At 39.9% G+C, this 22,163-nt stretch overlaps 1 protein-coding gene and 1 long non-coding RNA gene across 3 annotated transcripts in view; one reads left to right on the top strand and one right to left on the bottom strand.

Annotated features, from left to right (window-relative positions):
• LOC117803755 overlaps nt 1-22,163 on the top strand; it is a 121,618-nt gene that overhangs the window by 53,844 nt on the left and 45,611 nt on the right. The gene's annotated exons all lie outside the window — the stretch shown is intronic.
• UMAD1 (UBAP1-MVB12-associated (UMA) domain containing 1) overlaps nt 6,772-22,163 on the bottom strand; it is a 224,589-nt gene continuing 209,197 nt past the window's right edge. Inside the window, exon 5 of one of the 2 annotated variants that reach the window (XM_034668141.1) lies at nt 6,772-8,685. In XM_034668141.1, coding sequence (XP_034524032.1) covers nt 8,428-8,685 — 258 coding nt within the window. In that variant the 3' untranslated portion in view covers nt 6,772-8,427. The remainder of the gene's footprint in view (nt 8,686-22,163) is intronic. The other variant, XM_002919820.4, reaches the window with a different exon arrangement.

Genomic DNA, 22,163 nt, shown 5'->3' with positions numbered 1-22,163 from the left:
GGTGTTTTATGCGATCTGACTACTAATGACTAACGAGAACCATATGGATGCATTGCTGCTGCGTAAGTGTAGTGTGGTTTTGCACTTAAAAGAGGTATTCAGATGCTCTAGTTGTAAATGTTCACGAAAGGCCTCTTCTGGAGTTAGTCAAACTGACTTTAGTGAGTCTCACCAGTGGTTTTACATCTGCAGAGCATTGAAAGGATTGAAATGAAATTACTTCATATTATTATCCTGATTTTTATATTCACTATATTCCCTAAAGTAAACCTTAATAAATATTTTATGACCAGGAAAACAAACAAACAACGATAAAATAAAAAAATGAGAAGGGAAGATCAGGGCATTCCAAGCGCAAAGACCGGAATGGGAGGATGGTGAAGGAGGCATGGCCTGTTCTGCTCATGAGGGAAGAGTACACAGGACGTGATTTGAGATGAGGCTAGAGAGGCAACTGAGGGCCCTTATTTGCCTTCAGGCACCTCAATTCTCTAGATACCAGAGAGCTACTGAGGGTTTTAAATCTATTTTTTTTTAGGAAGTTCTTTCTATAGTGTAGAGGACACAGGGAGATCAGGTAGGAGAAATCATGAAGACAGAGACTGGAGTAGGAGCAGTCGGTATGGAGAAGACAGACACATTGGAGAGACAAGTCTTTATGATAGATAATTCACAGAAGTTTATCAGCAATTGAGTATGGAGCACAGTAAGAAAGAAGAATGGATAGGCACCTAGACTTCCTGCTTGGGTAACCCAGGGCCTCAGGTGGTATGCCAGGACTTGGAAACACAAGGGAAGGATGGCTATCAGTACTCTGGCAAGAAGAGGTGCCGCTTTCTGCTTACATTATTATCAGTGGGTAAGAGAGATGCTGACTGAACCAGGTCAGGGTATGTGTCTGTCCCTTCGGGCTCCAGGAGTGGGAACAAGTGTGCTATTTCCCATTAGGACCATATGGAGTGAAGAAGGAATTCCCCAAAGTCAATGGAAGCAGACGAGGAGGGATATGAAAGAGTACAGAGCAGATGCAAACAACAGCTACCCTTCTTGCTCAAGAAGCTGAGAGGAAGGGTCAAGAGAGATGTCTGATAACAGGCTGTGTATACAGATGCAGAACTTCAGGGTTCTGGGCTGGAGACCAGTTTGGGTGTCAACGGTAGCAGACAGGCATGAATATGAGTGTATGGGGAGAAGACGGGGAACAGAAGAGAGACAACATTTTAGGGGTGGAATGGAGGAAAAGAAGTCCCCAATGGTATGAGGTGGAATGGTCACAGAGATGGAAGGGAAACCAGAAAGGCAAGTGTCACAGCTATCAAGGGTGAAGACAATTTCAGGACAGTGGAAGTAACCGATAGTGAGGACTGCCTGAAAGAACTAGACATAAGGCACTTGGCAGGTTGGAGGTGGCTCCATACGAAGCAGTCCAGTGGAGTTCTAACCAAGGATGGGAAATCAGGTTACAGGGGGTTAATGAGTGAACAGAAAGTAAGGAAGTGCAGATACAAAAATAGACCACTCGAGAAACTTGATTCCAAATAGATGGAAAAAGAGTTTACAGCTGGAGTTAGAGGAGAAAGGATCTAAACATGTTCATATGACGACAGAAGAAAATTGATTGGGTAGGAAATGTAAGACAGAGATACAGAATTCCAAAGGAAAGGTCTACTGATCCTAGAAAAATGTCTTTATCTAAACCAAGTGCATTTGTAATATTCAAATGTACTTAGGAAAGCATATGAAGGATGACCCTTTTCAAGGGTAGGTCATATAGGATTAATAAATTCCAGGGCAGAAATATATGCAAAAATAATCAAGAACACACAAGGGAAACTTGGCAGCTAGATAAAACCTCAAATGAGTTAATCCACAGCACCAAAATATACTGTATTGTCTAGAATCAGTTCTTACTCATCATGAGAACATACATAGTCATTATGGGCAGAGGAAAACACAACCTGAAAAACATGGAGAATACCCAAAACAGACAAAAGGCACAATTTGTAGAGGCTTGGTAAACTAAGCATTATTTTCAGCTGCATAAACACAGCATGATAATTTGGGGAACTTACTGGGGCCTGAAAAACTATAAAAGTTTCAAAATTCTATTCCTTTGCTTTTGGGAAGTCTCCTTTATAGAGAATTTAATGATTTATTTCATTGGTTCACTCATTCATTCAACAAAGCCCGATGGAGAATTTATGTGCCAAGCATAAGTCCGATGGAACATCAATAAGAGAGCACAGATTCTTAAGGGCAATGGGATTGTGGCTGTACTTTGAAAAAGTATATTCAATTTACCATTAAATTAAATTTCAGACTATGAAGTAGGGAAAACAAGGAGGAAGTGTATATTTAATTACGGAGGTATAGACATATCTATATTTTTAAATGCTGTTGACTATTGGTTCTTTATAGTTCTTACCAGTGTCATTCCCTTCTCTTAAATCATCCTCATTTCTACTACTGCCCGTATCTTTAGGGTTAGGAACCTCACATACTTACCTGAGGTAGGAACTTCTAGATTTGCCCCCCAAATAGGAGATAAGTCTCCTGTGTTACCTCTTTAAGCTGTGTTAACTGATGGTTACAGCTGGTATAGTGTGAAATAGAAAAGTAGATAGTGTGTCCAAGGCTGTGTTTATACATATATTGATAAACACACATTCTAGTGAACATCCCAAACAAGGGTGTCGGGGGTAGGGGTGGCTACTAGGAGAGGATAAGTATTTAGGTTTTATCTTAGACCAACTGCCTGTTTGCTTTTTGGCATCCATCTTCTTTCTTTTCAGTCCTGAGAAGGCCTATTCAATGACTAAGCTAACAATGGCACACACAGCATAGTAGTGTATGGTGCACCCTACAGGTGCAAGAACTTGGCTTTGTTTTGCTTCTTCTTTGTTAGCCTCCCAAATGTTCCTTGCCATTATGCAGAAATACATTAATTTTGAAACAAAATAAATTATATACCTTTTGAAAAACAGGATTAAAATTAAAACTGTACACAAAGACATACATATAGTGAAACTGACATCACCCTGTTCCTTCTTCCCCACATGTCTCAGAGTTATAGCCAACACCTGTGGCCACACAAGGGGCAGACTTGGCAGCTGCAGAACCCAGATGTCAGACACTGGATTGTACGTCCCTGGCAGCAGTCCTAAGTGGGAGGTTGTCTCCTTAACTGACCTCTGAAACAGTCTATTGTCTCTCTCTCTGGCCTGGGTAGTAACTAAAAAGCTGTCTATGGGGCTGGTTCAGAGTTAGCGTACGGATGGGTTGTTCTGGATGCAATTATCCCTTGCCTTACATTTGATTGTAAGGAATTTATTTCCTTGGTAGGGGTTAAAATTGGGACTGGGCAAGTTCTTGACAAAGAACTATATTCAGGTTTCTTCCAAGGACAAAATAAGATGCTTTTTGCTTTGATTTCTTTTTCCCCCCAGTGAATTGGAGATCAACTTTATGTTTTAGCACACAGTTCTGGTTAATCAGAAGTAAAAATAAGAGTTTCTTAGTCACCTCCCCCTCCGAAAGAAGACTGAGTTTCCTTATATTGCTTCTTAAAACTACTTCTTAAAGGTTGAAAATGAAACATTTCTTTCTTTAGAAACTTACGGAGCTGCAACTTTGTTTTTGTGATTACTAAAAAAAGTCATCTATTGTAGAGAAGAGCTCTGTGTATCATGAGTGATCTTGGTTCTTTAGAGAGGAAAATGATCACACTATAATCTTGCCTCTACACCACTTGCTGAAGAATGACATTATGTGTAAGATGCAATCATTATGGGAATGAGAGGTAGGAAAAGGCCAAGTATGCAAGAGGGCTCCACTTACAATGCAGCACTCGTAGCTCTCAGGGAAAGTCTATTGTGCATATGGTTACAGTCATGGCAAGTTAAGGAGAAATATAGCTAAAGGAAGATGAATTCTGAGGAAATTATAGAATATATTATATCCAACAACAAATGGTATTCATGTGCACACATGTAAAATGTGCCAAAATTCTTTTATTAACTTTTATAAAGGTGTAAATATATTTCTTGGCTCCCACTAAGATTTGCAAAAAAGAAGAGGGAATATTCATGAATCCCAATATAAATAAGAAAATGATAAATAAATAAATTGAAGAGGCATATCTCTTATGTGGCAAAATTCCAAATAATTTATGTAGCTACTTGCCTCTTAAGGAAGTGCAGCTTAGTTTCCTGCTGCTTGAATGTGGGCTACGATTTATCACTTAATTCTAAAAAGTAGAGTATAGAAGTGGGGGAGGGATTTACTTAACAGTGGAGAAATCTGGCAAACACTACGTTGGCCAGGTGATAAAGTTTAACTTCAGTAGGAGTATCATGTTGATAGCATGTACCCTTGGTATGATATGATCTCCTTGAAGGACACTTCATCTTTGTAATCTACCTCTAAAAACCCATAATCTAGCCATGCGAAAACATTAGATGAACCCCAGTTGAAGAGCATTCTACAAAATACCTGACCAGTACTCCACAAAAATGTCATGGTCATCAAAAACAAGAAACTGTCAGAGCCAAAAGTAGCCTAAGGAGACATGATGACTAAATGCAATGTGTTCTACCGGATGGGATGCTAGAAGGGAAGAAAGAACATGACAGGAAAACCATGAAATCAGAATAGAGTGTGGACTTGAGTTAATAGTAATGTACCAAAGTTGGTTCATTAGTTGTAGCAAGTGCACTGTAGTAATTAAGATGTTCACAATCGGGGACACTAAGTGGGAGGTATATCAGAACGCTGTGCTATTTTTGTAACTTTTCTATAAATCTGAACCTACCCTAACATAAAAAGTTTATTTAACGATGCTTAACATACTGCTATATTGACTGTAACAGAGCTCCTACACATCAATCGACCCATCTTTCTCTTCTTCACCCACGTGGCTGCACCAAACCATATGGCATAAAGAGTCATTTTCCTGACACATAAGAATGCTTCATCTTTCAGGCCAATGTAGTATCAGTGGAGTCAGACTTATTCTGAGAGTTTCGGATTTTTCAATAATATTTAGGTCATGCCCTTAGTAGAATGACATGGACACTCAAAAGATAATGTCCACAAACCCTTATTTCTCAATGGCTTTAAAAGATGTAACAGCCTTCAGCCACCTATCCAATATACTTGTATTTCATGTGAATGTTACTACTGACATATTAATAAGATAAGATATTTCCTCTGAAAGTAACATTCTGTGCTAGATAACTGAGGGCAGTGTTTATTTATTGATCATTTGTTATGATAGGAAGGGAGTAAGGTCTGATGTACCACTGTTTTAGAATATGATGAGATTATTTCTTTGCTACTTCGTATCTGTCCTTTAGAATTATAAGACAGGATTCTGGGAATATGAGAAAAGGTTTCTTTCATATTGTTTCCAATTTATCATTTTACTTTGAAAAGGGGCAAAAAGCATTGGTGGTGTCACTGAATGTTTACTTAACAAAACAAACTATTACGGATTTCCAGAACTGTTAATAAGAAATGTGCTTTTGTTAATACTTAATAGTACAGTTTTAAAAGTTCAATCAATCAAAATTTAACCATAATAAGTTGGTCAGAATTACCTAATTCTGCTTTTAGGAAAAGATGCAAATGCCATTAAAAAAAGCTGGGAAAAAAATACATGCAACTTCCTGAATGTATTTCGGGGCTAAAAATAAGATTCAGTAAAAGCACTTGTACAACATCTATCTACTGTACTTTTTCCAATGATAACTTGTATTAAGGAAAATGGCCATGATGCTTGAGAGTAAGAGAAAAGAAAGTGCTCTGTAAGGGAATTCTTAACTAAGGAATTGCAGAGTCAACCAACATATTTGAGAAATTTTTTTATAGTTAGATATTTAATATGGAAAAAAAATAATGGGGCAGGAGAGACCGACAATAAACGTAGGTTGCTATTTTTTATGTGCCTCTTTAATATGTTCAATTCAAATTGTTGCATTTTGTTAGACTAGCGTGCATGTGTGGTAAGTAATGAGAACTATAGCGACTCCCTTTCTCAGAACACCTAGGGTGTGTCAAGCTTTATGCTGCCAAGCATCTGACAAACACCATCTAAAACTTAACACAACTCTGCAAGGTGCATACTTTTACTATTTAACAAGAGCAGGAACTAAGAACACCAGAAGGTAGGGAACTGAGCAAAGTCCATAGCTTGTAAGCGAGGGAGCCATTACAAACTCTGTCTGGCTGCCTCAAATGCCTGAACTCTTTCCACCAGAGCATACAGCTTTGTTATACTTTATAATTATGGACACTATTAATTTCAGTGTTTATCACTAACCAGGTGAGTTAGGTCATTGGACTTCTCTAGGCTTCAAGTTTCTCTAGGGTAAATGAAGTTGGCTGGTTGATTTCTAATGTTTCTTCCAGTTTTAAAATAGTAATATTGATTTATTATACAGGATTAAGAAAACCAAAAAGGTTTTGTTAAAAGAAGGTCGTGACCACTAGCCCATACTAAATTTTGAAATGATGGGGATCTGTCTAGAGCTAGATATTCATGTGATTTCTTCCAAATCTCTCCAGTCTCATTAAGGCAGGACAAGCGATCTTACTATTTTTCAATGTTATTCCCTAAAATTTACATATAAGTGGAAATTTCAAATTTTTGCGGCACTGCACAAACTATATACTTAAATATTTGCCTAACAAAGAATAACTTGCCTTCAAATATGAATGTAAAGAAAACTTTTTTTCTGGATTTGAAAATAATCAAAATATCGGCTTGTTTTAATTCACATTTATTTAAATATAACAATTATTTTAGACAAATGAAAATACAAGCATATTTATAACATGGTAGACATAAATATAAATGAAATGCATTTTAGACAAAATTTAACAAATAGACAAATTGATGACATACTTAACATTTAGCTTCAAGGTACATTAACATGAATGTTAAAAAGGATGTTTTCACAAAAACTGCTTAAAGTTATAAAGTGTTCACATTTGTGTAACAGGTCACATTTTCTAGACTGATGTTTTATGAAAACTGTGTAAAGATTTAATGTAATCATTCACCTCATGTAGGAACATTATTTGTAAATGAAACATTTTTGTCAATAGAAATGTTCATTTAATTTTTAAATAATATGGCATTTTTATCAAGACAGTGCTACATTTATTAAACAAACATGCACAACACAGTAAAACTTGAATGATTCACGTACCTTTATGCACAGTGTTTAGCTTTGCTATGGCACTCTATCTTTGTGAAAAATATACTTAAAACTTGCACAGGATCAATAAATTGTATTGCTCCTAATCAAAACAAATGCGACTTAAATTTTCCATGCCATGGAAAATACTCTATCACAATGTGCTTCTTCCCTTTACAGTTTATTGACCAATGGCAGTTCTTTGCTGCTTTCATTGGAATAAATAATGGATAGCCAAGAACTAAAAGTCATAGTTAGGTGTTTTGCCTACACTCTAATTGGAAATGAGTCGATTTCAGCTTTTCTAGCAGCAAAACATTTCCATCTGTATTGTGGCCAACAAATTTTTAAATAAGGGTGTTATCAGCAATAATATGTATCATCATGAGATGTTTTTCTTCAGGAGGCAGAGAGGTTGAAAGGAAACGCAGATCTCTTCATAAACTGGGAACATATGTGGTAAGGGGTAAGGGGTAAGGGGTAACTGAAGCAGGAGCAGGGGAAGTTCTTTGGAAAGCCGGTGAGGGCACAGGGAGGCAGAAAACAAAGGCAGGCATGCGGGAACCATTCAGGCTGGGAAGGGCAACCCTGGCTTTGAGGAAACTGCAGCGTATCCCGCGTAGCACTCAAAAGAAACAGCACGCAGGGCAGGTACAGCATTCGTGGGTCAGCAAACCACCACTGCTTTTTAGGAAAAGTTTTACATTTCCACCTTGGCGTCGAAATGGGGACTGAAGAAATTAAGCTAACTGGCAAGATTTTTTTCCCCCCTGAATTCATTCATAAACATTGTGGAAGAAGAAAGGGAATAACATTAATTCAAGCTTCCTCCAAATCCGAGGAAGAGCAATCACACTCATTCTCAGCACAGACTTCGGAGTTGCGGTAACTAAGAAAAGTGCCACAGCTCTTTCTCACAGTTCTCCTAAGGTAAACTTGAGGTGTTACATTTTGAGACCGGTTGAAGGAATCTGCCCCTTTCATAAAACCTTGATAGCCTAATTTTTATATTTATTATCTGGGGGAAAGGAAGCAGAACTTAAGTCCAACTTTGATACAAATATACTTTATTCTAAAAAAATAGAGTAACGAACATACTGTTTTCTTTGCTTTAGGATCCTTGCTTTTCTGGGCTTCTTTAAGCAGTGAAATGGCAAAGAACATCAAACAGGTTAAATAAAATAGGCACACTTTTGTTTAAAGCTGTTACGGTGCAAATAGACAAAGATTACAAGTCACAGAGCACTGAATTTTCAAGAGTGAAATCGTACCAAAACCGTGATAAATTTTCGCTCACATCATAGGAGAGTAAGTGGTCTGGAAGGTCACTGATGGTGCCCTGCACGGCCAGCACGTGTGGGGCCAAGGTGAAAGGTACGTCGCTCAGGAGTTCAGCCATTAATGAGTTGTTTTCCAAAGTCTGGCCTGCCTTATTTTCCATCTCGGGGCCTGCTACAGTCACACTGGATGAGTTTTCTTTGTCAGTCTAAAAATACATATATATTTAAGTCATTTAGACCTTGTGGACTTTGAGGTTTAGTAATGGTAAATGTGGCGTTAATGCAGCAAAATGATTGAGAAATGTGGAATACAGAAATATTCCCAGATTAGAATGCTGTTATTTACTTTACTTGTGAAATACATGCATCTGAATCTCTAACTAGGCTTTGAAATGAATCTTAAACCCTACTCTTACTCAGATGGACCACCCATGGCCCCCTCAAATACAAATTGGCATTTTTGCTATTTCCCTAGCCCAGACAATGCCTAAAAAGGCTGGCCACAAATCTGATGTATGCTTTCAAGCTCTGCAGAATTCCCAGATTCCCTGTGAAATCTTATATCAGCATAGTCCAAAGTGACCTTGCCTGCTTCAGAGAGGAATATGGGGCAAATGGCCTAGGCTACCATTTGGCATTTCCTGTTTCTGTCCTTGCTAGTGGCTGTTCCATATGCGTATGTCTTATCCCCAACTAGACTCGAGGGTACTTGAGGGCAAGAAATCGATTTGACATTTCTTTGTATTCTCCACCTTGCATAACTTACCTTGCATACTTTCTATGTATGCATGGATCCTGCACCTTGTATATCCTAATACATACCTGAACATTTACCTTGAATGTGAACCATAAGTATTGACTGATTGCCAGACTTTCGCTGGAATTAGTATGTGGTGTATTACCCAAGGTATTCAAATAAGACTTGATGCATCTCGTTCAATTTAAGACTGGTATACCTTGCATATAGTACTTTACCAAAAGATGTGCACCGGGGTGTTCATAGCACTCTATGCAAGCCCCAAACTGGAAACAAGCTGAAGATCCATCAACAGGAGAAGGGATAAAAAAATTGAAGTGTATTTACAAAAATGAGAACTAATGACCTGCTGCTCCAAGCAGCTGAAACCCACCTCAAACCAGGTTAGGCAAAACTTGACTCCCCCACCCCCTCAACCCAGTCTCATGCAGAATAAAACTGCAGAGTCTTTACAGAGGCCTAGGGGGCCCTTTCTGATCTGGCCTTAGGGTACTGACAGTACCCCCCAGCTAGTCTGTCCTGGCTCCCTCCGCTGAAGTCCCACTGCCTCCGCTGTTGCTCGTGCACACCCAGCCTGCGTCTGCCTCAGGCCTTTCCTCTCCAGTCCCTCTGCCCAGGGGGTTCTTCTCCCAGACACAGCCGGCCTCCTTCTCTCACATCCTTCTCAAGGAGGGATTTCCTGACCACCTTCTTTAAACTGTATCCTTCACCTCTCGCACTCCAGAACTCTGTCTCCCTCTCCTGCTTTCAGGAGATAGCCTCTCCTGAAGCCCTTGCTTCATAGCCCTCAGCAACTTGTTATATGGTATATAAGTTATTCTGATATCACCCCTTGGAAGCTTAAGGGAGTTTCACTTCCCGTGTTCACTGCTGTATCCCCTCAGTGCCCAGTGCTCAATAACTCTTTGTTGAAAGGATGAAAAGATTCTTGCCTGCATAGGGCTCACATTATAATAATTATAAGTGCTGATAAATTCCTTCTAAGTCTAGAGGAGAATGATTTTCTGTGGAAGAAATAGCAATTTTGTAAAACTTGTTATTGAAATGGAAAATGCATACAGAAAAGGGTACATAAGTGTACAGCCTCCTAAACTTTAACCACGCAAACACCTGTGAGCGACCAGCACCCAGATCAAGAAACAGAAAGGACCTGCCCCCAGAGGCCCACCGGGTGCTCTTTAAGTCACAATCAACTCCTTGCCCCTCAGTAGCCATCCTGATTTCTAACAGCACAGATTGGTTTTACCTGTATTTTAAATGAAGTCATAATACAGTATGAACTCTTGTTTCTGGCTTCTTTCACTTCACATTTTATGTATGAGATTCATCCATGTTGTTGCATGGGAGCTTTAAAATTTTTTTGAAGAACATATTGTTGTAGAGGAGATAAATTCTTACTGATGTCAAAAGAATCTCTTTGATTGCTGTGTTGACTATAGCCAGTGGGGGGTTACTGTGCCCAGGGAAGGAAGCAGGAAGACCAGCTGGGAATGAGAAATGACTGTGGACTATTAGATGGTGCTACTAAGGGTGAGACAGAATGGTTGGATTGTGGATAGACCAAGGAGAAAGCCAACAGGATTTGCTGATGGAATGGATGTGGGGTGCAAGAGCAAGAGTGGAGTCAAGGATGAAACCAAAGTTTGTGGCTTGAGCAATAAGGATGGAGCCTCCATTCTCCATTTACAGGGATGGGAAAAGAGTGTCAGAGGGGAGCAGGTGTGGCAGGAAGACAAGGAGCTGTTTTGGACGTTCCAAGTGACTTACAGATATCCAAGTGGAGCTGTTACTAGGTAGGGGGATCTGATAGGAGCCTGGAGCTGGGGGAGATCTCGAGGAGAAAGTCTGCTTGGTGCTGTGTCTAAAAGGTGATAGGAGGTGGGGTGCCTGGGTCAGTTGGTCATCCAACTCTGTGTGGGTTCAAGTCATGATCTCGGTCGTGGGATCGAGTCCCGTGTCGGGCTTCACACTGAGTGGAGAGGCTGCTTCTCTCTCTTCCTCTTCTTCTGCCCCTCACCCTGCTTGCACATGCACTCTTTTAAAATAAATAAATAAATCTTAAAAAAAAAAAGATGATGGGAAGAAGGCAAGTAAAGACAAATATGAGAACAGACAACATTTCTAGACATGATACTACAGGTGGGAAAAAGATATATGGGCCAGTAGCTGGAAAGGGATGTGGGGTCAAGAGAGGTTTCTCTTAATTTTTCTTTTGCTGTAGGAGTTGAGAAAAATGACAGCTTTTGTCATGCTAATGAGAAGCTCTAGAAAGGAAAACTCAATGGAGATTCTGTAGGAGAGGAACTGCTCTCTTCACAAGGCATCCCCAACACCTAGAACAGAGGCCCTCAAGAAATATTTGTTTAGTAAATGACTTTGAATTAACCAAACACATCCCTAGCAACAGTTATCTTAACTGCATGTGAAAACACCAGAGTACTGTCTTAGGACTACAACTAAAGCGATGTAACCACACCCTGCTATGAAAAGCTTATTAGAAAGGTCCATGTATGCAGTGGACAGAGCCTGCCTCCTGAAACCCGAGTGAGAAATACTAAGGATCCCTGGGTCAGATGAGAGCACAGGTATCAGTGAGCAATGATGCCACAATTTCAGCCTCTTTAGAGGTTATCACCTATCTATCGCTGCTTTCTGCAAGATGATCTATGCCCTGAGCCTTTGGTTACCTTGGAGCAGCACACGGAGTGTTTAGAGCACAGATTCTAGAGCCACACGCCTTGGGTGCAAATCCAAGGTCTCCTGCTTATTGTCTGGGGGCAAGGTATTTAACTCCCCCATGTGTCAGTTTCCTTGGCTGTATTATGAGATCAATAATATACCTATTTCACAGGATTGCTATGAGGATTAATGAAATGATATTCATAAGTAAGCAGCATAATGCTGAGCACACCTCAAAGTGAGTGAATAAATTAAAACTTTAGGAATGGCCATTGCCACTTGGCTTTAGATAAAGTTTAGGATTCACCCATCTCTCTTTTTTCAAGATTTATTTGAGAGAGAGCAAGAAAGTGTACAAGCAGGGGGCGGGGGAAGGATAGGAGAAGAAGGAGAGAGAGAATCCCAAGCAGACTCTGTGCTGAGTGTAGAGCCTGATGCAGGGCTCCATGCGGGGCTCGATTTCATGTCCCTGAGATCATGACCTGAGCCAATATCAAGAGTCGAATGCCTAACTGACTGAGCCACCCAGGCGCCCCTCGTTTGTTTCTGACATTCACTGATGGTTCAAATAATCTTACCTTACCCTCCTCTCTTATATCTTGCCTTCTCTCTTAATCTCACACATAAATGTTCCCTAGATCTATCCATTCATAGCATCCTGTGCTTGAACTTCCTTCTCTTTCTTGTTTACAGAATGTTCTCCAGTTTCATTAACCAACTCATCTCCTTTCTTAAACAAAAGCATTCTTGAAATCTCACCTTCTCCACTAATGAGAAGGTATATTATCCATACCACTTTACTTTCTAAAGTAAAGTAAACCAGCTTCTAAGGTTTAACTCTCTGGCAGACTGCATCTTGGATAACAAAGGAATTGAGACATGTTCAAGTTCTCCTGATAAAACTGCTGTATACTTCACCCACCTGGGCCTCACTTCTCTAGTCTATAAGATGAGTGATGAAGGATAAAGAAAATAATCATGAAGAGAAGAGGAGGATGGCAGCAACAGGCATATACTGGGTACTTCCTTTGTGCCAGTCTCCATCTGAGCTGTTTAAATGTACTCACTCATTGAAGTCCTACACCACAGCTCTGTGGGGTGTGTACCATTATTAGTCCTATGTTAAAAACAAGAGGGCACAGAAGCACACAAAGGTGAAGGAAGTTGTCCCAGGTTACACAGCTAGTCTGTGGTAACACCGAGAATCAAACCCGGTGACCTTTAATGCTCCACATTGAAAGACCCTGCACACCTCAGCTTTGGATAGAGTGGGCAACTGAATGAACAAAGCACTGACAATTTAGGGGATGGTATTACAAAATATGACAGGTGCCAACATAGCATATCTTGGCTTAATTTAGAAGGAAAAAAGACCCTAATATCTTTTACCATTAGGAAGAAAGGACTGAAAAAATCATTAAGGTGACTGGGGAAAGACAGAAAAGTAACTGTAATTTATGAAATACTTATCCCTGGAAATGAACATATCAGTAGTCTGGATAAAGCACAGGAAAACAGCGGGGTCAGTGAAACAAGATTGTCCATAAGTTGATCATTGTTGAAATGGAGAGGTGGAAGGTCTAGGGGAATGTGCTACAGTAGTCTTTCTACCTTTGTACATGTTTGAAAACTGTCCAAACTAAAAAGTTTCCAAAAATTAACTTAAAAATACCACGGACAAAGTGTTCCACCAAATGCCTCCTAGAAGGCTCTGAATTTCAGCTGTGCTGTATGTATTCCTCCAACATCTATCTCTTAACAGTTGGCTCGAGTGCGACATTACAGTCTCCAAGGAGGCTGCGTGCCCTCTTGGCAGCAGGGTGAGTGCCATGATGCAGCTGCTGTTGGCATGCTGAGAGCTGGAAGGGGAGAAATTATAAGGCAAAACAAGAGTAAGTCACAAAGAAAATGAGAGTCAAAATTCAAGGACCCCACACTACTCTGATCACGAAGTCTAGCTTGGCAGCCAGTGGAAGCAGAGGTGGGGGCTGAGGGGCTGGAACAGGTGCATGAGTTCCCCGGCAAAAAGCAGCCCTCTCTCTTACACACACAGTCTTTCAATTTTTTCATTTGCATAATAAAATGGGTCTTTAAAGAGAAGAATGAGTATGTTAACCACAACGGAGCAAGAAGAAAAGAATCAATTAACCTTATGGTTAATAGCCAAATTTTAAAAAATTACTTCAAATATTACGTTCATAAAGCATATTCGTTATTTTTTGTGATTAATCCTGTTCGCAGAAGGGCTGCTATGACAATGTTCTTGAGTATAAGTTCCTTCATATAATCTAGGTTTAATACTTCTTTTTCAAATTCATGTTTGTCCTTACATGGTTTAAATAGGAGTATGCCGTGTCAGAATTTTTTTTATCTTGGGGAGAAGATAAATTTCCTTATCTATATCATTACAACAAACAAAGTTTACAGTTAATTAGCTATTTTTATGTTTTATGTTTGTATAAAAATTATTTCTTGTTCATCAGTTAACCTGTTAAAAAATGGGCTGGCCAAGTTTATCTTGTATTCCTCACATGCTATTATCTTTGTTTCAAATAATTCAAAAAGGTTTATAGGCACTATTCCTCCCTTTCTTGCAGAGAGGTTCAATCTGTAAAATCTTCTCAGAGCTTCAGAAAAAAACACAGTCCAAGAATACAAGGCACATAACACTTTTCAGTAAAGGCTTAGAAAAATGAAGTCACTTCCCTGGAGCAACAGAAGGTTAGTGGCATCCTGTGAACCTCACTCCTGGGTATTTGAAAGCAAGGAAATGCAGGTTTAAGAACAGACTACATTTTTCCTGGCACAGAAGCCCCCCAAACCACCATGAAATCTATTAAGGGGTGCCAATTTTGCAAACCCGCTAACAATTTGGAGACTTCATCTATTTAGCCATACCCGACCAAAGAATGAATATTTTATTAATACGAACATCATCTATATTTGGCATCTTTTTAAACCTCCTGCTTTTTAAGGCAACCCGTGCCTCAGATAAGCAGAGATAAAACAGTGTCCTATAAAAGCAAAATATTGAAGCATTAAAATTTAGAAACCAACCTTAACCAAAACAGCCACAGAACCTATTAGAAGAATATGAAGCCAGGTAAAAAACACACATCTAACACATTCAATTTACATGCAAAGGAGGTAGCTATATGCTAAAGCATACTTCTAGGAAACGAGTTACAGTAAGAAGAGGTAATGTCAAGCTCTGGCTGTCTATGCCTTTAAATTCTAACATCTATAAATAAAAGACATGTTCCTTTAAACAATAGCCTGAACAAGCAACCCTGTCACTTTATCTCCCCAGATAACTATCCATTCTATTCTGGCTTCAGCTGGTATCTGCTTGCATTACATCAGCTTCTTGATGGGGGTGGGTTGGGGGGCAAATCTGAGTCAGAAGCATCAGGGGACAAGAGGTTAGAAGGTGAGAGAAGCAACAGCACAGTTAAGGCAGTACTCAAGCTCCTTATTTATTTATTTTTTCTAAAAGGCTAGTTGCTAATAAATGTCTGGCTAGCTGATAAAAGCCAGGGGACTGGTGTCGTATACCTAGGTAAGTCCTAAGCAATAGTCTCCTTTCACTAGGGAGAAATTACTTGGCAAAGCTAGCAACCGTTTGCTGCTGTTCTGCAAATCCTCCGTATGCAGAACATAACACCTGCAAACACAAGTGTTCACTTGTGGCACTTGAATCGGTCCCCTTATTTCTGAGATATTCTAGGCACCCCAGACTTGATTTTTTACATCGAGGGGTTAGGCCGAAGAAACAAACAAAAGCCCGGAACACCTGACCACTGATACACATAAATCAGGCGGGAGAGAAAGCTGAATTCACTGCATGACTGTTTCCCATATGGCCTGGCCTCCCAGTTTGAGGACGCCGTGTATTTAAGTAGCAAACTCAGAGGCCAGGTTAGAAAGTAGGTATTTTCTTTGCTCCCTTTCCTTTCTGATTTCTGACATCATTTCAACTTACAACTTGGCTCATGATTTTTTTTTTTTCCAGTATTTGTTCCCTTTTCTCACCGCCCCCCCCCAGTATTTCCACCTGCCTGTGCTTCCTGCTTCTTCCATCTTTCTTTTAAAAAAAAACAAAAAAACAAAAAAAGTTCTCCTGACTTCCTCTTTTCAGAACTCCAGCTGAACGTATGCAAGTGAAGAGGGGGAAGTAAGCAGGCTGGCACTTGCTTCTGTAATCTGTTCCGTGCATTCTTGGAAAAGTGGCTTCACTGAAGCCGGAAAATCTTCTGTACAGCCAACTAGAGTGGGGGAGCAGTGGAAAGAGGAAAGAGAAGCATTTTAGGAAAGGAACCAGCAAGAAATAGTATGTTCAGCATGGGATCCTGTTTAATACTGGTTTGGGAAATAAAAAAGGCTATTCTTGTGATTTTTTAAAAATATTTTTAAAAAAGTTAGTTTATAGAAGTTCATCATCTCTGACCTTAAGCTATCCAGGAATCTTGTTATTTTCCTGTAGGCCTTCCCCCTCACTCTTGCCAGCACACATTTCACCCTTGCTCTCCTCTCCTCTCGCCCTACATCACCACCTGGCTCCTCGCTGCCAGCTGGTGGGCTAGCATCCCACTCTTCAGATGAAACAGAAATCATCAGGCAAGGATCTCTTCTACTTACCATGCCCAAAAGAATTCTCTGCATCTGTACCCCTCCACGCTTCCCTCCCTGCCACCACAGGCAAGTTGCCCTCTTCCTACCCAAAGCAAATCTCTCCCTGGCACTCCAAATCCATCCTGTCTCTATTCTTCAAGGACGTGGCTTCATCCATTAGGACGTGGCTCCCAACTACTGATCTCTTATAAAGTTAATTCACCATTTACAGAAAATTCTGTAAATGGTGAATTAACCCACTGGTGTCTTACCCACTGAACGCCCACACTATCTGTCTCCTTTTTTTCACAACCAGGCTGAGATGATTGTTGACACTCGCTGTCTGTTTCACTCCTCACCCACTGCAATCTGCCTTCTATCTCTGCCCCTGTGCCGACACTGCTTTGTCCAAGGTTACTAACAATCACACTGTGCTAAACTGAGAAGACGTTCTGAATTGCTAACCTTATATGACTCCTTTGTAGCACTTAAGACTGGTGACCCTTTGAGTTTTTATTTTCTGGCTTATGTGCCACTTCTTAGTGTTGCCTCTGTCTGTCTAGCTGATTTTTCTTTTGTCTATTTCTGAAATGATATTCTCCAGGGTTTCACTTCTGTTCCTTTATTTTTCTCAACACACGTCCTTGGAGGAGCTTATCCATATCCATGGTTCCTAGTGCCCTGTCACTCCACTCCCCGAAAGTAGGTAAATATGGAGATGCATGCATGTGTGTACCCGCAGGCGAGTGAGTACACACACACAGACACACACAACCACACCCATCTTGAACCCACCCTTCTACTTAGGGCTCCTGACCCCCATGTTCAACTCCTATTATACCTTTTCTTTCCTTTCGGAATATTAAACTCCGTATGTTCTGAACCTGACTCTCAGAGTGCTGCCCAGCTCTAGCCAACGCAATGCTCTTTTTTTGTATATTTTTTGTATAATGACTGCCAAACACAGAAGCCTGAATTATCTTTGATTTCTCTCTCCCGGTCACTTCCTCCATCCAGTAAATGCTTGAATCCTACTGACTGAGGTTTTTAGTGTCTCCCCAAGTTTCACCATTTCTCATCAATCCCGCTATCAGTTCTCTTAATGCAAGCCACTATAGCCTTGTGTCATGAATGCTGCACGAGTGTCCTGCATATGGCCTTACTCTCCCTATACTACATTTTCCCTCTCGCTGGTCGTATCTAACACATGCTCTTCCTTGCTTAATGCTTCTCAGTGCCTTTGCACAAAAAAACACACCCCATGTTGTAGCGCAGAAGGTATGATCTGGCCTTGCTTACCCCTCTGATTTCTTTTATTACTATTCCCTAACGTCTTCATCCATACCAAGCTATTTACCATTATCCAAACAAACATGCCAAGCTCTCCCTTTAGCTCTGAACTTTGGTTCATTTGATTACTTCTGCCTTAATGAGGACATCTTTCTCTCTTCCTCTTCTCCCTTCATCTTGACTATTTCAATTTGCCCTTCAGGATGCACTCCAGGATTCTTTCAGAAAGAACTCCCCAAGTAACTCCTCAAACCTGGGCCAAGTGCCTGCTGTGTATTCCCATAACAGTATGTGCATACCTCTCTCACTGCACAAATCATACTGGACTAGAATTCTCGGTCACTCTCATAAAACCGTGGGCCACTTGAAGCCAGGGACAATAGCTTTCATCTCCATTTCCCTGGCAATCGGAGCAATGCCGCTCATAATAGGTGATCGCTACATGTTTACTGAATGACTAATTTCAGTTTCTTTATGAACTTTATATTCAGATTTATTCAGAATAAGCCAGGAATTATTATGTCAAGCTGGATTTCCACACCTGTTTTTCTTTTCTAACAAGATTTTACCCACTGCATTATCACCTACATGGTGAACCATGGATGGTACTAAATACAGATAGAACTTAAAACTAGTTAGTTTCCTAAGAATGAGATGGATTGTTCTTGACTTGCCAAATGAACAACTTCACAAATGTGTCTCCAAACAGAAGTTCAATAAGGTTCTGTACAATGTAGATGAGACTGTGGCAACTTTTTTTTTCTTTAAATCATAGATCCACCTTTCACTGACAGAGAGGAGAAGCTAACCTCATCAACTCCAAATTCCCCCCCATCAACTGTCTTAGTCTATTCTGGCTGCTATAACAAAATATTATAGACTGGGTGGGCTTAAAAACAACGAAATATTTCTCACAGTCCTGAGGGCTGAAAAGTCCAAGATCAAGGTGTTGGCAGATTCCGTGTCTGCTGAGGGTCTGCTCCTCGTTCGCAGACAGCCCTCTTTTCCCTAAAACATCACAAGGGAGAGGCGGCCAGGGCTTTCTCTGGGACCTCTTTTCTGAGGGCACAAATCTCATCCATAAGGGCTCCACCCTCATGACCTAATCACCCCTCAAAAGCCCCACCTCCTAATACCCTCACATTGGGGATCAGGCTTCAACATATGAATTTCGGGGGAACACATTCAATCTATAGCATCAACCTGCCTTACACAGCTCTTCTCTCCCAGGAACCAGTTTTTCTGGTATAGTCTAAAGGGGCTGCAGTGGAGCCTATGCCTTGGGGCAGCGGTGTGGGGAACAGGACCAGCAACAGGGTGGCAGGACTAAGTAAGCACTCTAAGGGGAGGAAAGCCTCAGAGATGAGAGCTAAATAGGAGAGGGGATGGGGAGGTAAATTCCACTTATTTAATTTCTGTTCACCTCTGTTATAGAGAAAACCTCTCTTTCTCTTCTGGTTTCCATAAAAAGGGATTTTTCTCTAGGCACCGTGGCTGTCTGCCATACCCCCTAGTCCTCCCCAAGGAAGCAGACTGAGCTACCAGTTGGTGGACGATGGCCGTAGGTCCATGTTTCTACATGAAGGACACTAAACCGTCCAAGGTCCTGAGGCCTGGAGAAAGTCTCTTTCTTGCTCTCTACGTGGACCAGGGGAGACAAGTTACCAGAGTTAAAAATGTCTGTTGTGCTGACTTAAACTTTCCCCACAGGTCTACATATGGGTTACTGGGAGAGTGCAAGTGCATTTCTGCTACTACATGAAGCTGCCTCCTTCAGCCTAGGCTGTTATTAGTCAAAAGGGGGGCATTTTGTTTTTCTGTCTGCTGGCTCTTTGGTCTTATTTCTCCATTGGTCCAGGATGCAGATGAGGAAAAGGAGTGCCCTTTATTAGGACATTATGACCCCACCAATTTCAACTTCCCACACATCTTCCATTTATACAAAAATGAGAGGCATATTAGCCACACCAAACAAAGAAAAACAGAGTCTTGCAGATGTTAAATGATCTCAGAATTAAAACTGTAACAAACAAAATTTAAGTTTTTAAAACTTAAATGTGCTGTAATACTCTATGAAACAATTTACTGGTATGATTTTATCAATTTCCTAATTCAGTTAAATCAGTGGGGTAAGAAAAGTTTTAATCACAAGCTTAGGAAAATGACATTTGTTTAGTGCTTTATACAGTTTTTGAAGTAGTTTCACATACTTTGTTTCATTTGAGCCTCACAACCTGTTAAATTTGATAGGGAAGCTACTGTTTCAATTCTCATCTTCTGGGGCTCAAAGTTTAATGACTATCTACGGTCACATCACTACTAATTGGCAGACATGCGTAGTCTGGGTCTCCTGATTTACAACCCAATGCTCCCCCTTCAATGTAAAGACCATCGTCAAGGGAAACAATTTAACTTGTCTGGGTTTGGTTTGTTTGTTTCTTTTATGGACTTAGCAATTTCTCTATGGACAAGTGTCACCTGAAGTAGAGAATGAAAGTCCAAAAGTATAGATTGTGCCACTATAGAAATAGAGTTCAAAGGATCGGTGCAACTAAGCATCTTGTGACTTGGTTAAATATAGTAAGCTGGATATAATATGTAATAACTTAAAAACGATAGCATCTGATCACAGCCATGGCTACACAATGGCTTAGCCTTCTGTACATGAATTCTTTAAGCTTATTATGTATACCACAGGTCTGATGAATTTGATATCCCTTATTAGTCGCACTGGATTCTACTTCCCATTTATATAGCTTTATTTATTTTAAATATCTATTCAACTCCTTTAGAACGCAATGCAACAAGGTCATGTTTTTTTCCAGATAATTTCAAAAGAAAAACAATGAAAAATGATCTTGTACATCTCAGCACACTAAATATTAATTTCACTCCAATGAAGGATTTTCATTTTGTAAAGCAGTAAAGCACTTCAACTGCCTGCATAGACAATAAGAAAGGAAATGGAATACTTTCTATTTTTAAAGATGGTAAGAAAACAAATATTTTATTATAATTTTTATATAATTAGATAAATAGACATAACATATTTGATATTGACTGAAGAGAAATAAAGAGCATACTACAGTAGTGGGATATAAAAAAGTAAGTCTAAAGATATTAAGTAATAGCTGCATTCCTGGGTTTTTTGGGCATGTGATTTGATGGAATGAACATTTAACAAATTCATAACCTAAGTATAACATGTATTTTTAAGAACAAACATTTAGATGTTATTATAAGCAGTAAAAATGCAATTATGTTATGTTAAGGTTGTTTGAAGACAGAAAGCTAACCTGTTCTGCTGCTCTTAATTCGCACTGAAAAGTTTGTATTTTGTCAGTTTATATTATGTGAAGACATAAATATATACTTTATAGTATGTACATAGAATTGCCATGTCCATAGCCAGAATTCAAAAACAATTATCAATAGGACCTCATGTTCACCTTGCATATATACATCTTTCTAATCTCAGGAAACAAACAAACAAAAAATCTTTAAGAAATGGGAAAATATTGGATAGGAAAAACCTTGTCTTCTCTGTAATCTGAATTTGATGTGTGGATAGGCCACACACTTGGAAATACTACAGTAGTGAATACACAACTACACATTTTCATGTAGAGATGAAAGTGAAGGGAAATGCATCAGACCAAATGGAGTACAGAAATTATGAAGGTAGGCTAATTAAATTCCACTCTGAGGGCATACGAGTGGTAGCATTACGCACACTTGCTGCACCTAACCCAGCACTCTGCTAGAAAAACAGTGTTTGGCAAACTAAAATGGTGAGTAGAGAACTGTGTCACTTGACCTTGGCTCTCATTTGCAAAAAAGGTTGTATTTCAAAATAGAAGATGGGGATGGAAAAGTAAATACAGCTGTGTTTTCTCCACCCCAGTGTGAGAATAAAAGGGGCTACTCGGAATGGCAAGAGGCACGGTCCCTTCACAGTGTATACCAAAGGACAGTGCTATTATTTTATTTTATGGCTAGCTCAGGATAATATTTTTTTTATTGTGATAAAATATATGCAGTGTAAAATTTACTGTGTTAACCATTTTCAAGTGTCTAATTCAGTGGCATGAAGTACATTCACCGTGGTGTTTAGATACTACCACTGTCTGTCTCTAGAACTTTTCTATCATCCCAAGCAGAGACTCTGTACCAATTAAACAATTCTCCGTTCCTCCCTTCCCCCAGTCCCTGGTAACCTCTATCTATTATACTTTCCATCAGTTTGCCTATCTAGGTCCTGCATATAAATGGAATCGGGCAATGTTATCCTGTAGTGACTGGCTTCTTTCACTTAGCATAATGTTTTTGGAGACCATGTATGTTGTA

Source organism: Ailuropoda melanoleuca, chromosome 1, assembly GCF_002007445.2.
Source record: "Ailuropoda melanoleuca isolate Jingjing chromosome 1, ASM200744v2, whole genome shotgun sequence".
Taxonomy (NCBI): Eukaryota; Metazoa; Chordata; class Mammalia; order Carnivora; family Ursidae; genus Ailuropoda; species Ailuropoda melanoleuca.
This window is presented reverse-complemented; position numbering and strand designations above follow the sequence as displayed.